At 51.2% G+C, this 26,805-nt stretch overlaps 1 protein-coding gene across 4 annotated transcripts in view; it reads left to right on the top strand.

Annotated features, from left to right (window-relative positions):
- Window positions 1–26,805, top strand: part of PAX2 (paired box 2) — a 77,954-nt gene that overhangs the window by 28,249 nt on the left and 22,900 nt on the right. For 2 of the 4 annotated variants that reach the window (XM_033841749.2, XM_033841751.2), the window contains exons 4-6: window positions 3,608–3,693; window positions 5,212–5,331; window positions 11,048–11,116. In XM_033841749.2, coding sequence (XP_033697640.1) covers window positions 3,608–3,693; window positions 5,212–5,331; window positions 11,048–11,116 — 275 coding nt within the window. The remainder of the gene's footprint in view (window positions 1–3,607; window positions 3,694–5,211; window positions 5,332–11,047; window positions 11,117–26,805) is intronic. The other 2 variants (XM_033841750.2, XM_073793725.1) reach the window with 1 other exon arrangement.

Raw genomic sequence — 26,805 nt, 5'->3', positions numbered from 1 at the left:
AACAAAGACAGCAGCTCCACAAGGCCGTCCAGTTGTCTGTCTCACCCAGCCTCAGTCTTGGGGTTCCCTCAGTCCAGAGCCCAGAGTCCACCAGCTCTCAAGTCAGAGCCACCCACAGGCCCACTGAGATCCCAGAAGCCTTTTGCTGCAATGAATTAGGAGCAGCTGCTCTGAGCTGCTCAGCCTCCTTCTAGACTTTTCGTGTAGACCAGTCTACACTGCCCTTAGCGACTGTCAGGTCTTTCCCATTGTGATCATGCTCCAGACCCAGAAGCTTTGGGCCACCTCACCACGTGCCATCTCTTGCTGCCTCGTCCCCGTGGCCGCCATTCCGTTCTCCCCTTGTTCTGCCTTGTCTGGCAATCATCCACTTTCTCTCAGGCAACTCCAGCCTCTCCCTCTTCACCAGTTCTTTCTCCTTAGCCTACAGACTTAACCAGGTCCTTCCTCCCCTAAACAGCCTTCCCTCCACTTAGCTGCCACTTCCATCCTCAGCTTCCACACTTTTCTCTCCTTTTCTACACACTTCTGAAGCAATAGTCTACGTTCACTGCCTCCCTCTCCTGCTGTCCACTCCCTAGCCTCTTTTTATCTGGCTCCTGCCTCAGTTGCTTTGTTGAGGCCGCTCTCCCAGGGTCACTAGTGGTCACCAAAATTCCCAGATCTGTGCCTCTTCTTATTCCCAATACCCTTCAATCTTTATGTCACCACGGATGCTGTGGATTACGTTCTCCTTCTGGAAATGTTCTTCTCTGTTGACTTAGCTAAAACTGCCTGATCCTGGTTCTGCCATTTCCTGTGTGACCAACTCTGACCCTTGTGTAAGGTCAGGTTCTTTTCCTCAGCCTCTGATAGTAGATGTTCTCCAGGGTCTTCTCTTTAGTCCTCTCATCCCAACCAACACTTCCTTCCTTGATAATCTCCTAAATCCATATCTACTCTGCTGGCTGGTGCACGGCCATCCACCTGGACACTCACCTACCTCCTCAAATGCTCACATCAAGGACCAACCAGTCACCTCCCTGCATCCCTCTTCCTGACAGTGGGACAAACCACCAGACTTCCAGTTACACAGAACTGGGGTTTTAGAGCCATGGTTGACTCCATTTAGTTGCCAAATCCACCTTACAAATTCTTCCTTCTCTTTTTTTTTTTTTCTTTTGGCCACGACACGAGGCTTGTTGGACGTTAGTTCCCCGAGCAGGGATCGATCGAACCTGGGCCCTTGGCAGTGAAAGCATGGAGTCCTACCCACTGGACTGTTAGGGAATTCCCTTTTTTTTTTTCTTCCTTCTCTTTTCTGAGGCCAGCTACCTATGGCCTTGTGCCTGTCTATTGCTTTACCTGCATCGGTTTGCACATGTCTCCTTTAGTTTAAAAATCACTCATGGCTTGAGATTCTGTAAACCTGGTTCCTATATACTGGGGGAAGTCTGACAAAGTAACAAAAAGCACACATTTTAAATACTGAATTCCAACTCTGCCCTAGCTGGCAATGTGATCTTGAGTAAGCTCTTTTTTTTTTTTTTTAGTTGTGGCCAGTGAGGGCTACTCCTTGTTGTGGTGCCCGGGCCTCTCATTGCGGTGGCTTCTTTTGTTGTGGAGCACAGGCTCTAGGTGCACAGGCTTCAGTAGTTGTGGCACGCAGGCTCAGTAGTTGTGGCACATGGGCCTAGTTGCTCCACGGCATGTGGGATCTTCCCGGACCAGGGCTTAGAACCCGTGTCCCCTGCATTGGCAGGCAGACTCTCAACCACTGCGCCACCAGGGAAGCCCTTGAGTAAGCTCTTTAACCTCTGTCAGCTTTGGTTTTCAGTCTGCAAAACAAGGATAATAGTAATGCTTTGGAGGTTGTTGAGAATTAACAGTAGTATGTATATATATATATATATATATATATAACTGTGAGAATTAACAGTAGTATATATATACAGTAATATAAATTGCATATAACGTTGGCATATAATAGATGCTTGATAAGTGGAAAATCGCTAGTATCATCATTACTTCCAAGTTTTCAGCCTTATTTCCTCTTACTCCCTTACATCCCTCCACCGTTCCTGGCCTAGGCATTAGCCCCTAACCCAGCGTGACCACTCGGCTCCTGTGCTTTGCTTCTACCCTCCTCCAGCATCTGCTTCTAATGCCCTCTTCTCCACTTCTTTGTTCATCTTAGAATCATACTGGGTTTTTTTTTACTGGGGAAAGAGACCTTAGAGATTCTGTAGTCTAACCTCTTTACTTTATAGCTGAAGAAACTGAGGCCCAGAAAAGGAGAACAATGAGGCCAAGGCTATGTGGCCACTTAGTGGAAGACTCGGGGCCTCAGCCACGAAGCCCAGTGACTTTTCCACTATCCTCTTGCCTCTGGCTCCTGTACATGTGTGTGTATATATATTCAGTATATATATTCAGCCTTACTCTGCTTTGAGGATCTACATCAAGTTCCACCTCCTCAGTGACTTCTTTCCCATTTCCCCCACCTGCAAGGGGGGTGACTTCTCCCCCACATCCTCCTGGCCCTTACTGCCTGGCCCCCTCTGGGTTACTTAGCTTTCTCGGGGTGTGTCCCCTCCCTGCCCGACTTCATTCCCGGCCCTGGGAGGCAGGGGCCTTGTCTCGGTTGCCTGCAGGTGAGTGTTCCAGTCCACGCACGGCTTGTGTCTCGCCTGGCTGGTTGTCTCACACGCCTCTCTGCAGGGAGAGCAGCGCCTCCAGAAAAGTGGCTTCCAAGGGCACCTGACTGACCAGTGGGTGGAGGAGGGTGTTCCTTGGTCCTGGCCCTGGGCTTGGTCTTTCGTGTCGCTGAGCCCTGCGTCCTTGGATCACTACCAATCCCCAGCCCTGGGGCGTTTGGTCTGGATTCCCCCCACTCCACCCCAGCGGAGTGCGTAGGGAAGGTACTAGGCTTTTCACCTAGTCTGGTAAAGAAGGTGTGATCCAAGTAAGGCCTCTGAGAAGGAGGCCAGCGGGCCAGCGAGCGCGGCAGGGACAGGGCTTTGACAGGTTTGAGAGCCCTAAGCGGGCTCAAGGAGCTGCTCAGGGCCTGGCAGAGGGACCAGTACTGTGTTGGAATCCTGGAGATGAAAGGATTACCTGCGACCCAGCCCTTTCACTGGCTACTTCTCTTTAGCTCAGGAAATGGGGAAATCTCACCCCTTCCCTCGGCTCTGGAGGACTGTGATACAGTCCCAATAGGAAAGCCAGCTCCAAAATGATCTCCTCTCGGGAGGAGATGTGTGTGGTTGAGGAGGGAAGGATGGACAGCAAGTCACCAGGGCAGCCCCCACTCCCAGAAACGGGAAGGATGCTGTGCTCCACTCGCTCTGCTGCCCGATCCTTGCTACCAAACATCAAGGTGCAATTCACGAATCACACAGCAGGACAGAATGCAGACTGTCTCTGCCCAGGTCTGTACTAGGCTGGATCACAGAGCCAACAGGAGGGCAAGCTCCTGCCTTGCAGTAGTCAGAGAGGGCAGGGGTGCAGGGAGCAGATGGGTGAGGAGGGAGCTGAGCTCAGGGGAGCGCCTCTGCAGGACTGGGCTGCAGGTGACCAGGGCAGGAGAGGGCATGTGATGTGTGATGCTGTTGTCACGCTGTTGCAGGATCATCCGGACCAAAGTTCAGCAGCCTTTCCACCCAACGCCGGATGGAGCCGGGACCGGAGTGACTGCCCCTGGCCACACCATCGGTAAGAGGGCTCAGGGACGGGGGGAAGCTGATCCCCCTGAGAGCTGGGAAAAGCAGCTCTGCCCGTGGGAAATGCCCACCTGTCTGAGGTCCAAGGGCCGTGCTCTCCCTGGGCTCCTAGAGGCTCGGGATCTTCCTGGGAGACTAGCTCACGAGGACCGCTCTCTGCCTCCTGTGAGCATCTCCTCAGAGCTGCGTTACCTTTATCCGTCTGTGTGTCTGTCTCTCTCCCTCTATTCCCTCTAACTTTCCTTCTCTTTCCCGTCCTCCTTCTCCATCTTTTGTTCCCTGTCCCTCTGTCATATCTACTTGCTTACTCCATTTTTTGTTTTTTTTATTTTTAAGATTCTCCTCCTCTCTTCTCCCCTCCTCTGCCTTCTTCTCTCCTCTTCCTTCCTCTCCTCTCTGTCCATATGGCCCTGGACCTGTTCCTCTGTCTCTCTCCCTCCCTTCTCACGGCTTCTCTCCTCTTTACCAGTGTCTCTTGATCTGTTTGTCTCTCTCATCCGCTCAGTAACTGTCTGCCCCTCTCAAACCTCCTCATTTATTGACCCTCGCTCACAGCCTCACAGAGACATGACCCAGGTCCACCAGAACACCTGCTAACAGCCCCCATCCCCCCCACACACTATCTTCCCTTTGGCCCAAGGGCGCTTGGTGCTGCTGAAGCCATAGCTAAGGTCTGGGGCTTTAGGAGCTGGGATGTGGTTAAACTTCTGCTGCTGCCCCTCTTGGCAGCTGTCCCCGCTCTCTTGACCAGCAGGAAGTAGAAAGCGCTGGTCCCAGCCCTCCTGGAGTTGGCAGGAGTGCTGTTTACTAGGCCTGTGTTACAGCATGTGCTGGGAGGGAGGGTTGGGCCAGGCTGTACCTGAGCTGATCACCGCAGAGTGAATGTGTTCACTACTCTGTGCCCTGAAGGAGAAATTAGGAACTTCTCAAGTGATTTCAAGACCAGGAGCAACTGGGGGAGAGGAGCTCCACACTCCCGGGGAATATCAGGACCATTCTTGTGTCTCTAAGAGACTCAGATAGACCTTAGAAAGCCACACTCTAAATCAGGACTGGGAAAGACTCCGCTCAGGAGACTAGAAACAATGGCCTGGGGTTTGTTTAGAAGGATTTGTCCGGCGGGGATCAGATAGGATGAGCTGTGCAAGGAGGCATCCTAGGAGCTGTGCTCTCTGCACGACCGCTGAGTCGCTTTCTAGGTTGAGTCAGCTTTTGCTGTTTGCTGAACCCACATACTCAGGGAGTGGGTTCAATCTATAGTGAGTGAAATCTCTAGGTCTGCAGAGAAGGCCTGGGGTTGACTGGTCCCCACTCAATCCAGGGTGGACAGCAGTGAACAGCCTAAATTGTATGTAGCAATGCGTTCCCCCTTAAACCTCAGAGGAAGGAGGGGACTATGGGCTCCCCATCCCTCCTCATTTCCTCTGCTTCTCTCTGCCCCCAGCCTTGGGGCTTTGGCCTGCGATCACAACTGCTATCCTGATGGCATTTCCTCCTTACTCTCGTCCAGTTCCCAGTACGGCCTCCCCTCCTGTTTCCAGCACCTCCAATGATCCGGTGGGATCCTACTCCATCAATGGGATCCTGGGGATCCCCCGCTCCAATGGCGAGAAGAGGAAACGTGATGAAGGTAGGGAGGAGGGAAGAGGCTTGGCTTCCCCTGTGCATGCTTTTGTCCTTGGACTCGGAGCTCCGGTTTCGGCCTAGCCTCGCAGCTGCTCTGCTGTGAGATCAGTTTTAGTAGCAAAGCCTGGGTCCCCCCACTACCCTGCTGGCTCCTGGAGAGAGGGAGGCAGGCTGCTGGTGGGGCCATCAGTTTCACCATCTGCTCAGCAACCCCGACTGCCTCACCTTCCGCTGGGATTCATCCCGAACATCCCGGTGAGATGCCAGGAGGGAAAGCATGAGCCGTGGACTATGGGAAGGTTTTGGAGGTTGGGGGACAGCTGGTCTCTGACCTGGGGATGAAAAGCCAACCTGACTTGTCCTCCTCTGATCTCAACCCGTCAGGAGATGGGGGAGTGTTGTCATGCGCAGCTGACCCTTGTGTCCTTTCTCTGTAACACGTGGACCCTGTGCCCATTCAGACCACTTGGGGAGCTGGGCATGGGCCCTCTCTGCTCTCCTCTATGGGAGGAGACACCCCCCAGGCTCCTCTCTGGCCCTTCCCCTCATTCCCTGTAATTCCTCGGGTGCAGCTAGCTGTTAGGCAGGGAGTTAAAGGGTGAGGAGATGAAGAGGAGGAGCAGGGAAAGGAATTCAGAGGAGAGAGTGGTGGAGATGAACTTGGAAGAAGGTGTTCTTCAAATATTATGACATTAAGGTCCCTTGGTGACCATCTGGTTCTCTTTTATTTGCGGTACACGGGCCTCTCACTGCTGTGGCCTCTCCCGTTGCGGAGCACAGGCTCCGGACGCGCAGGCTCAGCGGCCATGGCTCACGGGCCCAGCCGCTCGGCGGCATGTGGGATCTTCCGGAACCGGGACACGAACCCGCGTCCCCTGCATCGGCAGGCGGACTCTCAACCACTGCGCCACCAGGGAAGCCCCATCTGGTTCTCTTTTGATGCATGAGGCCAGGGCGCAGGGCTGGAGGCCCAGACAAAGGGAGACACCAGTGTCTGGAGCCTGCTTCCTGCCCTGATCTTATGGTCCCTGCTGGGGAGACAGTAACTTCCTGGTCTAGGAAGGGCATATGATTTTAAGGGTCTCTCCCATGACATAGACAGAACCCTCTAAATATGAACATAGGGGGGTGACCAAATATCCCATTAGTCCAGACAGTCCCAATTTATGCCTTTGTCTCTGCGTCTTGGCCAGTCAGCGTCTCCTTTTTCTCTCAAAAATGTCCTGTTTGGACAGTAAATCATGTGGTCATCCTAAGTGCAGACAAGCCCTTGATTGGGGCAGCTCTAGAGGGTAAGGAACAGAGAAAAGAGACAAAGCTGAGATTCCCTAGACCCAGGCTGAGGGAAAAGAGAGTGTGAGAGCCCCGGCCTCCAGCAGAAAGGACAGCATGTAGGAGAGGCCTGGGCCTGGCAAGACAGGGATGACCTGGGGCTGGCCTCCTTCCAGAAGCCCTAATGGCCTCGTTTCACAGGAAAACAGCTTGTCTGGCTCTATTTCTCCTTCTTCCAAAACATCCAAACCCATTTGGCTGCCACGGCCTTTGCCACTCACTAAATGTCATTGTGGTTGTTTTGGCGGCAGCCACCGACGGGCAGCGGGGGTGGCTGCATGAAAGGGCCTAAGTCTCAGTTCTCTCTGGGGGTTTCCCACACTCAGGCCTTCGCCAAGCTCCCTGGCACTCTGAGTGATCTGGAAGATTCTGCCTCAGAACCTGAGGCTTTCTCCTTTAACCACCAGCACCTGTGAGATGACCAGGACCCCTCTTTGTCCTCTCCCCCATTGGTCTGCGGTTGGGGCCAAGCGTGTCCTCTGCTTCCTGGGCTCCTATGGGCCGTGAAAGGAGCTGGGGTTAGAGAGTCGCTGGCCTGAGGCTGCGGCCACTGCAGGTCGGGCCCGGCTGGCCCAGAACAGAGTGCTCTCCTCTCTGAGCAATTGATCACATTCATTGTTTCAAGTCAATTCAATTCAGTCACCCTTTCCTGGGCATCAGTCGCAAGAAAGGCTTGGTGCTGTAGGATCCCAGAGCAGAACAAGATATGATTCTTGTCCTTAAGGAGCTTACAGTCTAGTGGGGCATGTAAAACACGTGAGTCCAGAGAGCAGAAAGGCCCATCAGAGATCTAGATATCTGTGTTGTGATGGAGGTCTGGGCTGCAGGCCATGGGAACTCAAAGTGGGGAGGCAGTGAACCTCCAGGAAAGGCTGCTCTTCGAGGAGGGGCCTGAGGGATGGACAAGGGGCACGGTTCAAAGACAACGGTAGTTGAAATTCTATCGGACACTGTGCTGAAAACACAGGGGTGCTTTGGCTGGGATGAAAGGGCCTGAGGGGAAGTCGTGGCAGTAAGGCTGAGCGGAGGGGTTAGGGTCACAGGAGAGCAGGCCAAGACGGGGCCCTATAAGGAGTTTGGACTTTCTCCTGCAGACATGAGAAGCCACTGCAAGTGTCTGGGCAGGAAAGGACAAGAGCAGGGCTGGGCTGGGGAAGACCCTCCTCCAGGAGGCAGTGGGGAGACATCTCAGGAAGCAGTTGAATTCTGGGTGAGGGATAATGGCAGCCTCTAAGTTTACTCTTGCTGCTTAAATACTTACCACAGGCCTAGCCAGTTGGCAAGAAGGATCAGAGACCCTGCTTCTTTTTGGGGGAAGAGGGTTCTTTTGCCTTGACACACCCCTTCTGACCAACCCCAGGCCAGATGGAGCTGTCCTTCCCCTGGTGGAGGCCAGAGCCTATTAGGGAGGCCAGTATTCCCTGACCACACCCCTACCCCAAACGCACACCACCACACACACACTTGATCCATCGGACCCAGGTGGAAAGGGAGGGGAAAGGAGAGGCTAGAGCAAAGGCAGGCCTTTCACAGCCCATTCCCCCCTTCCCCCATTCTGGGTGCCTCCAAGCAGCCAGGCCCAGTTTGCATTAGGGAGCAGCTCAGATGATTAAGAATAGGGGAGATAATTATGTGTCAAGATGATGTAGCCCAACTCTGCAGTCAGGCCAAGGTAGCACAGCAGCTGGCACGGTCGCAGGAGGCAGCCTCGGGCATGGGCTGCACAGACACCCAGGTGTATCCTTCAGCCACTGGGCCAGCACCACAGGCAAAAGAGAGAGCTGACTCAGGCGGTGAGGGACGCTGGGATGGGAATGGGGATACATGTCAAGGGACTAGACCTCGAGGGAGTGGAGGGGCAGGTCTGTTTCCAGGTGGACCCTGTACCCCTGCCAGGCTGGCTCGATTTTGGCCCCACCCACTGGGGCATCTCCCTAGAAGTGTCCTAGCCCAGGGGTGAGCTGTGAGCCTCTCTGTCCTCAAGGAAGCCACTCCCACTCCTGCCTGTGGGTACGGTTCGGCCTATTCTTCAGCACTAACAATGTAACGGTGGTGGGCATTAGCGAGGACAGTCACTGCAGCGGGCGCTGGCATTATTGGAGACAATCTCAGCAGTAGTTATTGGTGTTCGCAGTGATAATACCCAGAGCGTTACTGGCATTGGTACTCAGAACATGGACAGCGTTATTAGTATCTGCAGCAATCAGATCTGTGGGGACATTAGTGAAGGGCCAATCAGCTGTGACTCTGGGGAAAAAGGAAACTGACAGTGCCTGTGAGCCTGCTTGAGACGCCTCTCATGCTTTGGCCTTTGGAAGCATGGAAGAATCCCCAGACTTGCCTTTAAGAAATATGCAAGTCAAGAAGCTTTGACCTCCCCTCCCCACAAGAGTCCAGGAGGTCCCAGAATGAGACAGGTAGACAGACCAGGGATAGATGAGGAAGTTATGTCACAAAGCACCCGGCAGACAGGCTGTCCATCCGTCTGAGAAGGTAGATCCCCGTTCAGTACCCTGCTAAAATCTTTCCCTCTTCTTGGCTACAATTATGGGTGGGTATATTAGGGTCCTTTGAAGGAACACTGCTTCCCCGAATGTTGCATGCCCTGGCGTATGTGGCTGCAGGATAGGGACTCTTGTATTCTTTTTAGGCTGAAAGACCTAAGTCCTTTACCTTCACCCAGTTGCTTTTGGCTGTGGCCTAAAGCATTGCCGTCCATCAGTGTTGTTGAAGGCCGGAGCAATTACATAACTTGTCCAAAAATCTGAATGAAGTCCTATGTGTGAGTCTTTCGATCTGTGTGAGGGGAGGTGTGTTGGTATCATCCTTTGATGTGTGGGGTTGCAGGGGGCCGCGCTTCTGTCTTCCATTAATTAGGTGCACAATGAATTGTGCAGTCGAGTGCTGCCAGGCCGGTGCAGTTGTACGTTTGCAGGCAGGGCAGGCTGCATGGCTGCAAACAGCCGAGACCTGTCACTGCCTTTAATAGCTCCCTTCTGCTTTGGATGAAGCTGTAACTTCAAGAAGTGGTTTATTTCCTTAGTTAGTTTCTCCCCAAAAGTCCCCCAGTGTGTTGCTCAGATTTGACTTGGAGCAAGTGAGGGGATTAGGCTGTGGGAAGGAGCAGCACCTGCTCTGTCTAGGAGCCTGGGCTTCAGGCAAGAGAAGGCTGCAAAGACCCCCACGCAGAAGAAGGATTCGGGTGGAGGCCAACAGGCAGTCCCGGGAGCGCAGCAGGGATGGGCAGTGTGGCTCAGTGGGGAAGGGGTCTGGAGGGAGGGAGGTGCAGCCGGGTTTGAGTCCTAGTGCCTTGGGCAAGTCACTTAACCTTCATCAGCTCAGTCTTCTCCTCTGTGAAATGGAGACGGTGACGGTACTTACCTCACAGGGATGTGGGGAGCACTACACGCGATCATGGAGATGGAGTTGAGCCGACTCCGTCTCGGAAGATGGCTTGCTGTGTGTCTGGGGAGGAAGGCATAATTGGCAGGTTTATGTTTCAAGGGGAAATGAAGTTGTGTCAGAAAGAAACTTTTTTAGGTACAGCCTCTCTCATCTTGGTGCAGCTCCTCTTTCATACGGCAGCCTAGGGAAGCTGATGCTGGGATAAACCGACCTAGATGGGACCAGGGCAGTGGGGGAAAGCTATGAGCCTCCCCTGTGTGACTGGGAGGACCTCTGTCCATCTCTGCTTGCTCATCTGCTCTGCGGTTATCCACTTGGGCTGCATGTCATCTCTTATTAGCCTCCACAGGCATTTTAGATGTGGGTAAATAAATACGGGACCCCTTCTTCTCTAACATGGAGGCATCCCTCCCTCTATCCATTGCTGTGTATTTCTGTTCCCACATACAAGTTTATGTATTTACCTTGGGAAATGTTTGTTTTGTGGCCGCATGTGCTTTTTTACACGGGTTATGCAAATGTCGGTATTGTGTGTTCTCTACCTTTCTGAGATCGTTGGGTGAAAGGGGATGCAGAACTGCATTGGGCAGGCATGCAGTTTTCTGGGTAGTGTATGCACGCGAAGAGATGTTCAAATGTGAGCAGGTGCATGTCCATGTCCCTGTCAGCAGCTCCAGGGAGCTGTGGGAGAGCTCTAAGCCAGGCCTGGGTGTGCTAAGGCTGCATGGTCTTGAGGCATAGGTTCGCGTATGGAATTTTGCCCAAAGGGCCCTGTAGGCATCACCCTGCATTCTGTTGGCAAAAGGATGGGCTGTCCTGATCCTGCCTCCATGGGTGGACTGGCTCCCAAGGCAATGGAGACTGAGACTGGGAACCCTTACAGAGGAACCTGGTCTCCCAACCTCAGGGTTTCTCCCCCCTCCCCGGTCTTCAACCTGCCTGTCTTTCGCGATCTCTCAGTGTCTGTCTCTTATTTGCTCTAGTCGAGGTATACACTGATCCTGCCCACATTAGAGGAGGTGGAGGTTTGCATCTGGTCTGGACTTTAAGAGGTATGGGGGCCAGAGGGAATATGGTGCAGGGACCAGGGGAAAGAGCCGGGGGTGGCCATTAGAGAGTCTTCAGAGAGTGGGTTCCTAAGGGCCAGAGAGCAGAATAGGAGGAGGTGGCCCAGGATTCCACTGGGAAACCAAGAGGCTAACAGAATCTCAGGGCCTGGCTCACTTCCGCCTTGGGCTACTGCTGGCTTTGGGGGCTGAGGCCCTGTGGCCTGGAGGGTCAGGCCCTCAGTGGATGGGAGACACTTTTTCCAGCTCTTGGAAAAACAAAGAGCAGATCGGGTAGTAAAACAAAAGCAAAGGAGACCTGGAAACACCTGACAGCCCTAATTCATCACGGCCCAAGTTTTTTCCTGTGTTCCCATTATATTTGTTTGTAAAAGTGGAAATCAATTTTGAAGGTAATTTTCTGGAAAGAATGGAAGGGAGGTGGGAGGGCCGGATAAGGCAGAGATGGTAAAAGGAAAAATTTAGGCCAGGCACAGCCCAGGGGCAGCTCTTGGCAAGGTGAAAGAAAATTGCATATTCAATCTCCGTCCATGAATCTCCCTCGCTGCTGCCCGCCTCCTGCTTGAAAACAATGAAGGCTTTTTCCCAACGCTGGGCAGGGCCTCGGTATCAGCCTCACTTTAACTTCAGGGTCATTAATTCCCTGATTATTGAAGGAGAAGAGAGGGTTGCAGCATCAATTCCAAAGGCACCCCCCCATGTGATCAGGCCCTGGTTGGGGTGGGGTGGGGGGCAGCCAGGGTGAGGTGAGGTGTTGCTTCAGAAGAGCAGAGGGGTGGGAGGGAGGAAGTGGGGAGCCAACTGGACTGGGGGGAAGGAAGCCAGGAGGAGGGGAGAAGAAGGCAGTCATTACTGCATACCTCTGTTGTGTTGTTATTGCAAATTAAAAGTAGCATGTTCCACTCCGCAGCTATCTTTGGGGAGGGAGGGGCACCGAGGGAGGTGGGGGATCTTATCATTGCTTCTTCAGCAGACCAGCCGTGGTGTCACCGTGTGAGGTGACATTTGAATTTACAATTCCGCTGAGAAAAGCCATTAATTCACAAATTAACATTTCTCCCTCTCCCTCTCTCTTTAACACTCTCTCCCTCTCTCACATGGATGTGCAAGCAATTGAAAAGACAAAGGAAATAGCCTTAAGGAAGAGACTTTACTGCTAGTCTGTCTGTGCTGAGATTGCTCCCCCTGCTTCCAGATAGATAAACCAATTACCTGAGCAGCTCTGCTCCTGGCCGCCCGAGATCACCTCCCTTTGTAGGCTGCCTCCATGGCTGGATTACACTCGGTGTATCTCATTAGTGTAAACCAGGCATGCCCTGGTCACCGGGCTCTCTTCCCTGCTCTCTTTCTGGAGGGGCAGCAGGAGGAGTGCTGGTGTCAGAAAAGGCAGGCAAGGAGGACCCTGGGAAAGAGGAGAGGCCGCCGCTGGCCAGCTGCCAGGCGCTGGGACTCTGGTGCTCAAGGCCCGGACCTTCGGTCCTGGAGGAGGCTGCTGGGGGGATCTGCAGGTGAGCGCTCCTTCGCAGGTTTGCATGGGTGGACATTTAGAGGCAGAGGCAGGAGCCAGAGCCTGACTCTTTGGGGCCCACAGCGCCTGTTCTCTGTGGCCTTTTGGTCCAGGGGCTGGGGGCTGGCAGAAGCAGAGAGGGATCTGAGCGCTCCCTGCATGGGAAATGCTTAGGGAAGTTTCGCTGAGTCCACATCATCTTAGTGGGACAGGATGCAGCCTGAAGGAGCTGGGAGGGGTGCAGAGGAGGGCCCAGAGGCAAGGTGAGGTTGCACTATGTTGGGTAAACAAAAGGAGGTTGCACTGATTCCTTAACCTAAACCCAGCACTTGGGAGCAGTTATGTCTGTTTGCCACTCAGTCCCTACACACACACTCCCAGCCATCCAACTCCTTTCTTAGAGAAGACCCATCCAGGAGCGTGGACCCGGGGTGCTGTGCTCTCAGACCTCTGGAGTGCGCTTGCATCGTGGGCAGGATGTCGCAGAGCCATTTTTGCTTTTACTCTCCTCCAGGCCCCGGCCAGGCACTGCATGAGGACAGTATATTGGCAGAGGGAAGCCAAGTGGAGTTTGAGTTTCTGTAAGGAAAGTACCTCTGCGGGTTATTGCTAGAATTATATTATTTCACAAACATTACATACTACCAAGCACAGGTCACAGACTCTGAACCTAAGGAGGCAGGTTCTATGAAAGTTCAGAAACAAAATCTGCATGGAGGTAGTCATCTGTCTAGACAAGCACCCAACTTTAACTGTATTAACAAAGCTCAACCTATGTTCATTTTCCAACAAATATTCAAACCCTGGCTACTGTCCACTCCAGCCCAAGAGCAAACTAAGTTTTAAAGGTCAGTATTTGCTAAGACACACAAACCCCCAAACCCACTGCTGAACACACATTCATTGTTATGAGTATATCTTCCTAGTAACGTGGGAAATTAGACCGTTCATACCTGAGGGGGGAATTTTTCTATCTTAGTTGGATCACATATTTTAGCCTAACTCTCAGGGTAATGTTGGCTACGAGCCTGTTGAACACCAACCATGTCATTATACAGAGTTAGGTTTAAAGGTTTTATTGAGACCTTTGCCTTGCGCCCTGTGCACACTCGGACTTACTTTTTTCTGTAGAGAGATAGCAGGGTTTAGCCATGGCTGTGTGTAGCTGACATAGGTGTGTGAATTTGTACCTGAATCCCTGTGTTTATATCAGAGACTGTAGCCACGTCATTAACCCCCTTAGTTTCCCAGCCAGTTCATGCTGTTGTGGGTAAAGAGTTATATGTGGTTGTCTGAGGAAGGATGTTGAGATTTAGCACAAAAGAGTATATTTTTTTCGTAAAGTGCCAAAAAGTCAGAATGGATGGGTTGACCCCGCTCCCCAGGAGAGGAGGTACAGACTTGCAGTGGAGGGGCTGTGTGTGACCCTCCACCACTGGAAATTGGGGTGGGAATAGCAATAACTTTCTCAGCAGAGGCCTCGGGTCCTCCCCACTCCCGCATCTGTGCGCTCCTGTGCACGTGTATGCACAGCCACCGTGTCAGAACACATCTTCAACCCCTTGTCTTCCACTTGGCAACTACCTTCCAGCCCTGCAGGTAGGTGTCGTCCTCCTTCCCCCACAGGCAAGGGCTACAAGAGAGAAATCCGGCCAGGGGCCTGGAGGACCCCTCAGAAAAAGGGTCGGGGAGAAGGTAAGCTGGGGAGACCCAGGAGTGCCGCCTGCCAGAGGAATGGGTCCCAGCAGCCTCCCGACCATTGCTGGCTGCACAAGAGGGGCCCCAGAGCCCAGGGAGGGCCCCTCCCTTGCTTGCCTTCCTCAGGGCCCCGGTGGCCGGCAGGGGGGACCCTCCCCATTCTCCCCCGTGGGGGTGGAAGGGCCAGGAGGGTTGGGGGAGGGCTGGGAGACGGATCACGAGCCTCAGAGCCGAGTAGTTGCAGCACAGCCAGTAATTCAAACCATCCTGACCCTTCGGTGAACTCAAACCTGCTGACCTTGACAGCACCAGACAAGGGAGGCCTCACAGACCTCAACCTGCATGGAGGCCTCGCCTTCTCTCCCTCCCTTCCTTGGAGCCCGTATCCCAGCCTCCAGGTGGCTCCTCATTTGGCCATCCCAGCGAAATGTCAGCATCCCTCCCTCCCTGAGGTGCCCGCCGGCCTGCCTCAAAGCACCCTTTGTGCTCATCTCCTCTGGAGGCAAGCGTGTGGACATCTCACGGGGGTCTTTCCAGGGCTGGGCTGAGGCTTCCTCCTTCGGACAAACCTTTTACACCTTGCCCACCCGTCCTCCTGCCCAGGCTTCATCTTTTTCAAGAGCTATAGTGTGTGTGTGTGTTTTTGTGTGTGTGTGTGTGTGTGTGGTGTCCGGGTGCACACAAGGGCAGGGATAAAATGGGATCGAGACAGAGCAGACAAGGGGAGGGAAGAAAAGCAGGAGGAAGGCAGCCCCAGGAACCTGCATTAAAGTAAATGCAGTTTATGAAGTTTATGCTCTCCTCCTGGGGAGAGCTGGAGTCCATCCAACAGCCTCTTGGAGCCTGCCAGACAGCTCCCGAAACAGAAAGTGCAGGCAGGAGTGCAAGCAAGCCGGTGGCAGAGGGAGAGATGCACGGACACACACACACACACACACGCACACACACACACACACAGAATCTCTCTGTCTCTCTGTCTCTCTCTCTCTGTCACTGGCTCACACAGATCTCCCTAGGCCCCAACAGACTGCAAAGCCTGGGATGGAGGGATGCAGAAGAGTGTTTGGTAGAAGGGACCCTGGGAGCTTCCCTTCCCTCTTACCTCCCCACCCGCATCTCCATCTCCTTTGCAGTGTGGACCACTGGGGCAACCAGCTTGTGGAAGCTGCTCTGGGAAAAGGGCAGTGCAGGTGGTCTTGAGGTCTAGGAAGGAAAAGGGACCAGAATGTGGTCTCCCAAGAACCTGCCTTCTCTCTGATGCTGGGCATCCATTTTTGTCTGGCACCTTGGTCTAGACCAATCAGGTACCCCACAGCTACTGAAGACAGTCCTTCAGGAGAAATTTAAGGAGTCTCTTAAGGAAAAGCAATCAGAGACAGTATTTTTTCTGGGAATTCAGAGGAACTAAATAGTTGACCAGGTTAGGATATGGGAGCTCTCAGACGGACTTATAAGCAAGGCGGAGTAACTGCCTTTCTAGACTCTTCCGCATGTGCACCAGCACTTGGGTTCATGTGTGTGTTCACTAATAATATGTAAGTGGGCCAGAATCCTTGACTTCAGACAAAAGGAGAGTGTGAAGAAAGATGACTGGAAAGGGAAATATATAGCAAAGCCTTCTCTCTGCCCAGGGCAAGGTGGCAACATCCATCTCCTGCCCCATGAAATGCCTGAGCTGGGGACGGGCAGTGGGGAGAAGCCTACCTCCCACCTTTTCCTGAGAACTCCGTGTCCCTATTCAGGTTCTTCCAGGAGCTGGGACAGAGCAGGAAAACAGAGGTAGAGTCATCTGAAGGCAGAGAGTCAAGCAGGAGAGGGTACAAGGGAAGGGGAAGGATGGCTGGAAATTGATTGTGGAGGATGCTCTGGGAAGCCAGGAGACACAAGGCATGGAGGGAGGCAGAAACTGCCCAGGGATGGCTTTTGCCCTTTCTCTCCTCTTTTCTCTCTTCCTCCCTCCTTCCTTCCCTCACTCCCCCTCCTCATCCCTCCCCTCTTCCCTCCACACATCTTTATTGGTTCCAGTAATAGCGTTGATTTGCATGTCAGGCAAAGCTTTGCTACACACACAAAAAGAAAACCCCAGCCGTGGCGGTGTGGCAGTGTCAGCTCTCGCTGTTGTTCGACAGTGTAAAATTAAATTAATAAAGCCCCCAACACAGGAAAACATAACAGGAAATTAATGGCCTTTACTGTCGCTCTGATGCAGTCATTTGCAACCCTGCTTTCCGCACCAAAGACTTCATAAATGCAAGCAGTTTCTCTAAACAAGCATACTTAGAGCGGCCTGGTATGTAATTTTTCGCCTTGCTTGTGTCCTTTGAGCTAACAAAGGCCCCTTCCCTTCTGGCTCCAGAGAGGTTTCTAACTCGTTCTGGCCCCAGCTGGAGCCCGGCCCCAGGCAGAAGGCCGCAGCCCCTCCTGAGAGCCCAGACAGGAGTGAAGGAGGACTCAGGTCCCCCTCAGACAGACCCTCAGCCAGCCCTCCTTCCCCGCCAGTGGCCAGTGCGCCCAGAGCCCCAGCCTCTGCCTGCAGGCCAGCAGGAAGGCTCAGCGTATGCTCTCAGCCAGGAAGGTTGATCACCCTGGGGAATTCACCCAAACCCACCCAATGCTCACCCCTCCCCTTCCTCTGTGCAGCGGTCCTCTCTCCCCACTACCTGTTTGTTCCCCTTCCGCCATCTGTCCCTGCTCGCCGTCCTTCTACTTCTTCACGTAGGGGTCACAGCCACCACGCTGGCAGCATGTTGGCAGTAGGCGCCCATGACCCACTTTTCTACAGGTAACTGGGGGCTAACTTATTCAAAACGGGTATAGTGACAGTGTGGATGTAATTCTCTGGGGTTCTAGGTCTCCCCCATATATCCCTCTTCTCCCCTGGTTGGTTAGAAAATATGAGGGCCCTAAATGATCATTCAGACCATCTCTCTGTCCTTGGGCTGATTTCCCATAAAGCATTTCAGAGAGCTGAGGGTCTGTGGTTTTGCTTCAGTGTGTAAACAGGTGGGATATTGAGAAAACTTACACTGACCTCTCTGGGGATCTTTGTGGGCCCAAGTTCCCACTGTGTTAGGATGTGTAAGAGGAGCAAATAACCAGGTTGTGGATCTCACGGAACTTACAGTCTATGGAGAGGTAAGGCTATCCCAAACCAGACAATAAGCTGTTAATTGAAAGCTGAACCATGTGGCTGAGTGTTCAGTAGGAATCCAGGGAAGTGGCTAGAAGAGCCCGCAGGAGATGGGACTTGAAGCTGGAATTGGCTGAGATTTGGAGAGGCTGTCTCCAGGGCTATCTCGCCTATGGAGGGAGGCCAGTGGCTGGGCTAAGGCTGGTGACAAGACAGTCAGATTCTTAAAGGTCATCTGGTTTTATCTGCCACTCACATGGAACTCTCCCCTCTAGCAGTTCTGTTTGACAGGTCACAGCCCCTGCCTGGGCATAGGACATAGATGGACAGTTGTCATTGTTAGCAGCACTGCCTTTATACTGAGTCAGCGTGGTGTTGAGGGAAGAGGATGGGACTTGGAATCCCGATGTCTGGATTGGGCTCCATCTCCTCTCCTTGCTTGCCTTGGGACCTTTGGCTGATTACATAATCTCTCCGAATCTGTTTCCTCATCTTTAAAATAAGATAACAACATTTGCCACATAGGGTGGTGGTAAAGATCTCCACGCAACAGCCCCTCTTTTCTCCCTCCCTCCCGCCCTTCCATTCATTCCACCTGATTTACTGAGCACCTAACACCGGGCTGAGCCCTGAGTGGATTTCAGTTTCTCACATGGTGTGGTCCCTGTGCTTGTGGAAGGCCCTTCACCATCCTGGTTACCCATCTCTGAATTCATTCTTGACAGTTAAAGTCCTTCTTAAATGAACACTAAACTCTAGAGACAGTCTAGCCAAAGCCGAGTACAGTAGAACGCTTGCCATTCTCCACCTGGAGATTCTGCATCCATAATGTAGCTTAAGATTACGTTCGATTTTTTAGCAGCCGTGTCAGACTCAAACTCATATTGAGTTCGTGGTCAACTAAAACCTTGAGATCTTTCTCACATCAATTGCTATCAAGCCAGGTCTACCCCATTCTACACTTGTGTAATTGATTTTTTTTAAACCTAAACATAGGGCATTCCATTTATCCCTGTTGAATTTCATCTTGTTGGTTTGGGCTCTTAATTCCACCCAATTAAGATCATAAGGATGTCTTCTATGTCATCATCCAAGTAGTTTTTTTTTCTTGTTTGTCTGACATCTCCTACTCATTTTTTAAATTTATTTTTATTTATTTTACTTTATTTTTTATTTTTAATATTTGGCTGCATCGGGTCTTAGTTGCAGCACGCAGGATCTTCTTAGTTGCACGGGGGATCTTTCATTTCCAAGCGCAGGATCTCCGTTGCGGTGTGTGGGCTTCTCTCTAGTTGTGGCACACAGACTCCAGAGCACGTGGGCTCTGTAGTTGAGGCACACGGGCTCAGTAGTTGGGACCCGCGGGCCTAGTTGCCCTGCGGCATGAGGGATCTTAGTTCCCCGACTAGGGATCGAACCCATGTCCCCTGCATTGGAAGGTGGATTCTTTACCACCAGACCACCAGGGAAGTCCCCCAAGTAGTTTTTTTAAAGAGTGATTTTCCTTTAAAATAAAGGAAAGCCACATGACCCACCAGTGGAGACGTCCCTCCTGGGTGCTTTAGGGACCATTGAGCCCAACAGCCATCAGCCATTTCACTGTCCTTCATCTTGTCCATAAAGTTAGGAAGACTCTCTGTGAAATTCTCTGTTACCATTCACTATACCCACAGTGTTTCCTTAATCAATCAATTTTAAAAATCCAATATAAGTTGATGAGAAAATTGAATGTCTGCTATGGATAAAGCATAGCAGGACTGATCTACAAAGGTAAATAGGAAGGACACAGTCCCTGACCTCAAGAAGCTTCTAATCTAGTAGGGAGATAGATGTGCACACCATTACACAAGCAGAATGTGATAGATCTATGATCAAGGTATAAAGTGCTATGATAAATGTAAAGAAGCGGGGGGCAGTTGCTTCCCATCAGGGCGATTGAGGAAGTCTTTGTAGGGATGGCATTTGATCTAAGCACTGATAACTAGTTAATGTGCTACCACGTATTCTTGGGGAGTGCATGCAGACTCCACAGTATTACCATTTTCTTTTCTAATGCCCACACATTAACGGCATGATAATTTCTTCTAAAAGATTTCCAGACCCTAATATTAAATGTACTAGACTGTTGTTTGCATAAGCTTACCTTTCTCCCCTTTTCACGATGGCATTGGTTTTGTCACTGTGTTGCCCTTTTATTGTGACCACTCAAGGATTATCAACAAAAACTTTAGGATGCTATCTACCTCCCCCCAGCCACCACCCTGCCTCACCTGAGTTCTGATATATGAATTATCTGGGCCTGGGAGAGGTAACTCAATTGAAATGGTTAAGAGGTACCTGCCTGGCCTCCTCCTGACCTGGGCAACTCCTCCTGGTCCCATTTTGAAGATCCTTTTCTTTGATGGAGAAGACCACGTCAAGCCAGGGGTTGAGAAGTTCCGCCTTCTCTCTCAGCATTGCATCCTTTCCTGAGCACTGAGCTTAAGCTAGCCTTCCTTTTTGTTCTTTCTCCAGACGTAGCTACCAAGGCCCTTTTTTGTTGTTTCAGCTTGTTCTGAGCTTTTGTCTTCCTGACAGGCTCCTGCTACTCTCATATCCATCCCTGGTTATGGTCCCCTCCTTCCATCTGTTGTGTGTGTCCTTTATAAGAGGGAAAAAAATAACTTTTGTCTGATAATAAGTGTATCGTATACTCATTGTAAAAATATTTGGAGGATACAGTAAATTAAAAAAAAAATCACCCATAATCTCATCACCAAGAGAATTTTGGTGATGAGATTTAGAATTTTGGCATAGTCTTTACAGTCTTTTTTTCCCCTGTGTATCCATAATTAAATATATATATAATTTTTATCAGAATTGGAATTATACTGTATATACAGCTTGTGTCTCGCTTTTTTCACTTAACATTATATAGGACCATTTTCACATATCATTAAATATTCTTTGAAAACATGATTTTTTAATGGCTGCATAATCTTCCACTGTTCCATGTACATGTTCTTTTAAAATCTAGGCTCATCATATTTTAAAGCTTATTCATGTGCAACAACAATGATTTCCCTTCAAGACCCTCTCTTTCCACCCTTCCCCCACTCCCACTCCCACTCCCTTTACTTTGTCAGGTTGATTATTTGAGCTTGTAGCAGCAGAATTTCATTTTTAGAGCATCCTGTCCTCATGGAATTATATTCCCTTCTAGAATCTCTTGCCACGGGATCACACAACCATTCTTTCCCTCAACAGATAGCAGTTTGCTTTTCTCAAGTCAGATCCTGTGCAATGCCCCCTCCTTTTGCTACTGTCACCTCTAGACATGGGTGCTTTCTGCCCAGATCCCCAACAGTTCCCTTTTATCAGTTTTTTCTTTCTTGGTCAGAATTAAGCAGCCTGGGGTAGCGGAAAAGGGCACGAGTCTGAGAAACCTCTGTATCCTAACGATGACTAGCTGTGTGACATGGGGAAATTACTCAACCTTTCTGAGCCTCTTTTTTCTTTTTAAATCTCTAAAGAGGGAACGGATTAAATTATCTCCATGACACTTTCTGGCTATAAAATGTGATAACACTGAATCCAGAGTGGCAGTGTCCTACACTGCTTCTTTTTCCTTCTAAAAGGTAAACTGCAAGGCAAGTAAAGAATGGATCAATCTTTGCTTTAGGAATTCTATGCAACAAATCAGCCAACATTTTTTGCCACCTACTATGTGTCAGGCCCTGGGCTAAGTTTACATACATGAAAAAGATGGGTCCCTGCCTTTAAAATAGTCACAGTTTAGTGAAGAAAACAAACATTAAAAGATAACGACGTAGGAATTCCCTGGCGGTCCAGTGGTTAGGACCCTGTGCTCTCACAAGCCGCGCCATGTGGCCAAAAAAATAATGACAGTAATAACTACGATACGTATTGATTCTAAACTTGGCTTTGCCACTTACTGGCTGGAATAAGTACTTCGGGGCGAGTTACATAGCCTGTGTAGCCCTTGGTTTATCCAGATTATGAGCTTAACTGCCCGAGGCATATTGTCTGGGTTTGCTTCTGACTGCTCCATCACGTGTTAGCTCTGTAACCTCAGGAAAGTTCCTGAACCTCTTCACCTCCATTTCTTCGCCTACAAAATAAATGGGGATAATAATAGGAGCTTCCTGCTTAAGTTCTGGTGAAAATTAAACAAGTCAATATGTGTAAAATTCTTAGATGAGTGCCCTATGTATAGTAAGCACTTAACGTGAGCTGCTGTTACTGTAAGGATTGAATCAGTGGATTACGTTAGGCATAGTGTCTGGTACCATTATAGGAGCTGGATCGATTTTAGTTATTATTATTATTTCTACAACAGCGGTTTGGATAGATGTCTACTGGAACACAGAGAAAAGAGAAGTGAACACTGCTGAGATAGGAGTAGCAACCCTCTGGTGTTCATCTGAGGAAACTCAGTCCAGAAAAGCTCGAGGGACTTGGCCAAGGTCATATAGCACGTGAGGGACAAAACTAGGATTTCAACCCAGGAGATGATACTCCTAGTTCAGTGTCACATTAGGGCCACTAGTGTAGTTAGTGTCCCCAGAGGCACATGGGTGTAGATGGGCCCAGTAAGACTGAGGTCAGGCAGGCAGGTAGCCATGCCCCTGCCTTCCACCCTATCGTGAACTCATGGAGTGTTTAGAAGCAGGGCTTGGTCAGGGTTAGCAGGTTCTCCGGGGCTGGAAGGCTGGGCAGAAGCTGGTCTTGCTCAGAGCCAAAGCTTCGGGCCAGGTTTCCAAGGACTTCTTTGTGCCCTCCTCTTGAGCGTGGCTTGGGGTGACTGGCCAGGGCAGTCCCACGGATCGTCTGGTATAAGGACAGGAGACCATGGGGAATGTCATCCCACCTCCTTGGACAGACAGTGTTTGCATCAGCTTCTTCCCAGCTCATGGCTCCCCCATTTCCTCCTCCCTCCTCCTTCTCCTGTCTCCTGCCCTTCTCTCCTCACCCCTCGTGCTCCTTCCTTTTCCTTTCTCCTTCCCGCTCCCCTCTGCCCCCTCTCCTCCCCGTTTTGTTAATCCTCGCTCTTCTCCCAGTCCGGAAAGCAGCCCCATTCCTCAGCATCCCCGACCTCTCTCCCCGTTCTCAATCAGATAGGAGGCCAGGGTGGCAGCCCAGACCTCGCGGTCCTGCGCCACCGTGGGGGTGGGGCCGGAGCGGCACAGGCAGGCTGCCCTGAATGACAAGCGGGGATATTGATCGCATTCTGAACTCAGCCCAGCCGATAGAAGGTAATTAATGACTCCATTTGCCTCAGCACTGAGGAGAACAATTGAGTTTGAAACTGCAACAACTGGCAGCTGGGGAGACTGGGGGCGGCCTGGGAGTGAACCCCTCAGAGGAGGAAGGTGGCGTTAGAGGAGCTAAGACAGGGAGAGGGGGCAGAGGCCACTGGTCAGACTGGGATGCAGCAAAGAGCTCCCACCCGGATCAGCGCCCCGACCCCTCCTCCTCCCCGAAGCCCCCTAGAGGCTGAGGTCCATCACCTACTGTCCCCACTTCCTCCACACATTTCTCTTTTCTTCCTATATCACTTTTTCAGGTCATTTTTGGTCTACAGGTGAAGTGAGACTGACTTTCCCTGGGATTGCTCCTTGTTAGCTGTGTGAAGCACTCACATGTTTTTCACTCTCCCTCGGCTTGTTTCTTCTTTTGTAACATTGGATTAATGGTAGCTCTTCTGCAAGTGTTATGTGGGAATTAGAGATAATGTGTAATAAAGAACCTGGAGCCTGCCTAGTACATAGTTAGTGCTCAGTACATGACAGTGATGATGATCTTTGACAGGGAAGGCAAATTTGATAGAGTGGAGAGAGCTTTGGAGTCAGACATTCCTGAGTTCAAATCCAGCCTTTGCCTACTTTCTAGTTGGATGATATTGAACAAATAATTTTGCCTCTCATCTGAAAGATAAGAATGATAGTAAATACCTCGTAAAAGTGAATGGATTTAATGAGTGTTAGGTGGAAGCCCTAATATTGTCAGTTTCCCCATAGATGGGTAGATGTGTGTATTTGGGCTTGGAAAACTGAAGTTAATATAGTTCTTTGCTATACTTTAAAGGAATTTCTCTCAAATGCCTAATTCCTACTTCTTGGGGTTTGGTGGGCAGCCCCTATTCATTCCACTTTGATTTTGATGAGCCTTGGTGCTTTCTGACCAAGGAAATGGCATTATTTCATTCTCTCTATTACCATCACCCCCACCTACCTTTTGGTCAGCACACGAGAATTTCTCTTGTCCCTTGTAGGGACTGCTTTGGAGATTCAGGTACAGTGTCAACACACAAGGAAGACAGAACACTTCTGTTTTGTCCCTTGTCTCTAGCCCTCATCCCTAATACGTGGTGTTCAGTGCCTGTTCCCCTCCCCAAGCTGCTGAGACCTCACCGGCCAGCCCTATTCATGATTGGCCAGCAAGAGGGCTCTGGCCTGGGGTCAGAGGCGTGGGAGGTAGGGCTCTGCTCCAGGGTGGCCCAGGAATGGATGGGGAGTGACAAGGTTAAGTGAATGAGGAAATCACATCTTTTTGTTGAGGAGTAAAAGCCATTTTTATTAATGATTCTAGAAGTGGTATGTGCTTCCTGTACAAGGCCTGGATCATATAGAAAAACTTAGATGAGAAGAAAAGAATTTGCTCACGATCAGGGAGTAATCACTGTTACCCTGTGGGTGGCTCTCCTTCCAGTCAAGGTGATCTTTGGTTTTACAATTCTCTTCTTTTGCACGGAGATCAGGGCCCCACTGCTGGATCCCAGGCTCTGCACATGGGCTGGGCAGGCAGCTGCTGCTCCTCATTGGGGCTCAGGCCGCAACTGTCCACAGGCATCTTCCCTGTGCCAGGCTCCCTGGTAGATATGCCCTTGACCTAGCCACTTACCCTCATTTATGCTGCACTTCATTTACTCTGAGCCTCAGTTTCCTCACCAGTAAAAAGGGGATTATAATCCCTAGCTACCTTGGAGAGTAGTTAAGAAGCCCAAATAACATAAGGTCTATGAAAGCTTTTGTTAACTGTAAGCAAATATGAAGTGGTCAGAGGAGAAGACAATATGAACCTTTGTTCCCTTTGAAAGAATAATCTACGTCAAAGTTTTAACTCAGCAGTTTGTTTAATTTAATTAATGTATTTATATCTTGCTTCATTCCGAAAAGGACTTACGGTAGCTCACTCTCCTTCAGAGATGCCATAGTGGACAAAGCACCTGGAATGGGCTCCAGTTCTGAGGGTCCTACTACTCAGTTGTGTGACCTTGGACTGGTCACCTCCCCTCCCCCACCTCACCACCCACCCTGCTAGTTTTCATTACCTTAAAATGAGGAGTTTGGACCAGGTGTCCCCTCATCATTCTCGGCAGTCTGGGCTCGGCCAGCTCAGGGGCCATAGGCGGTAGCCTCAGTATAGGGAGGGTACAAAGTAGAAAAGGGGGGATGCTGGGAGGGATGCAGTGTCCTGGGTGGGGCCAAGTGGCCCTCAACTGGGTCCCCTGGGATTGGCACCCGGGGCAGCAGAGTGAAATGATGTGGAGAGCAGGCTCTGGAGTCAAACAGACCTGAATTCAAATCCCAACTGTCATTTACCAGCTGCATGGCCTTGGATAAGCTACCTAACCTCTCTTTGCCTCAGTTTCCTTATCTTTAAAATAGGTATCACAGCACCTACCTCACAGGGTTGTTGGGAGGATTAAATGGCATGTAACAAGCTCACAGTACTGTGAGCTGCTAATGGATGGTGGCTGGGCAGGGGACAACAGAACAGGACCGAATCCTCCACATATGGGACCAACGAGCACAGGGTATCTTCCTTGCTCTGGGAAGTCTTACTAAACCTTCGCAGCCACGTTTTCCAACCTCAATCTGAAAATGTGGCCTGAGAGTGGGAAAGAATACTGGAAATCAGAACTGCTCCAGAAAGTCCAGGCCATGCGGCATCATACTCCAGCCCTCCTCTTGGAGCCCTGACAAGGTAGGGGCTGGTTTTCCCATCAAGGTGAAGGCTGAGGGCCTGCTCTGTCATTTAGGAAAGGCCTTCCCTGGAACCAAGAATGAGCAGATAGACCCACTTTATCCTACTCTTTGCGAAGGGCCGTGGTGTGGTGAGTCCAACATAGGGGCCATCTCTGGGCCCACTTCTCAAGCAGCCTCTGCCAGCTGCCTTGGATGGCAGTTCTGCAGCTCCAAGGTTGAGTTTCACTCTTAACTGGCAACACGGTGTGCTCTGTCCTTGGGTAGGAGTACCATAGGTGGGCAGGAAGGTGTTGGTGAGAGTGGGAAGGGCCTCTGTGGACCAGAGTCAGTGCTGTTGGAAGTTAACAAGCAGTGGGGCAGGTGAAGAAGGGGCATGAGTCTACCCAGGGGCCTGTCGTGGGTCTTCCCATATCCTCTGACAGCTAAGGATGTGTGGGACTTGCCTGACAGGTAACTGGGTGTCCTGGGATGCTAAGCCAGCCAGGTGGCTGGTCCAGAGGCCTTCTGCCAGTAGTCTGGCTTTGAATGCCACCCAGGAGAGCCTCGTTCATTCATTCATTCATTCACTCATTCATCCATTGAGTATCAAGTCTGTGCCCAGCTCCATGCCTGGCACTGGATCTACAGAGATGCACTGGTCATGGTTCCTGCCCACAGGGAATTCCCAACCTGGCTCCTTGGCACAAGGGGGTGGGTGCTATCTAATTACTTTCCTTGCTACTCACTCTGCAGCCCAGATCAGGAGTTGTTTCTGCCTCTTCCTCCATGTTAGCCCAGCTCTGCCAGAGAGCCCTTCAGTGCCTGGGCCTGGCAGTGTCTCATAGCCCAGCTCCATCCCCCTCCCTTGCTGCCACCGCTGAGACTCTACCTTGGGAAGCACCCGCCCCCGCAGCCCTCTCTCTCCATCTCCTGAGTAGGTCCCTGCAAGTGGGTGGTACTGACAACGGCTTCGTTTTCTCTTCCTTTTCAATTCTCTTCTTCCATGTTCTTTTTTCTTTTTTGCTCTTCCTCTACTCTCTTCTTCTTTCCTCCTCCAACCTCTACCCTCCAACCCCACCCCCGTCCAGGCCCCGGGCTACCGTCCTCACTGGATACACAGGCTTCCGGGAAAGCAGAACCAGCTGGGTTATTCCTGTAGCAAGGGCCCTCAGCCCAGCCTGTGCTTCCTGAGGTGTCTGGTGTAGGAAGCTTCTTCCCTTTCTTCCTCTCTCCCTTTCTGCCCTGCCTCTGCCTCTGGGCTTCCTTCTTCCCTGAGCTTCTCCTCCTTTGACCTCTGAGCCCAGGCTTCTCCCGGCCTACTTCCCTCACTCCCTTCCCGCCCTTCCTCCTTGCCTTCACTCCTCCCTTC

The sequence above is a fragment of the Tursiops truncatus genome, chromosome 16 (assembly GCF_011762595.2).
Source record: "Tursiops truncatus isolate mTurTru1 chromosome 16, mTurTru1.mat.Y, whole genome shotgun sequence".
NCBI classification, from domain to species: Eukaryota; Metazoa; Chordata; class Mammalia; order Artiodactyla; family Delphinidae; genus Tursiops; species Tursiops truncatus.
This window is presented reverse-complemented; position numbering and strand designations above follow the sequence as displayed.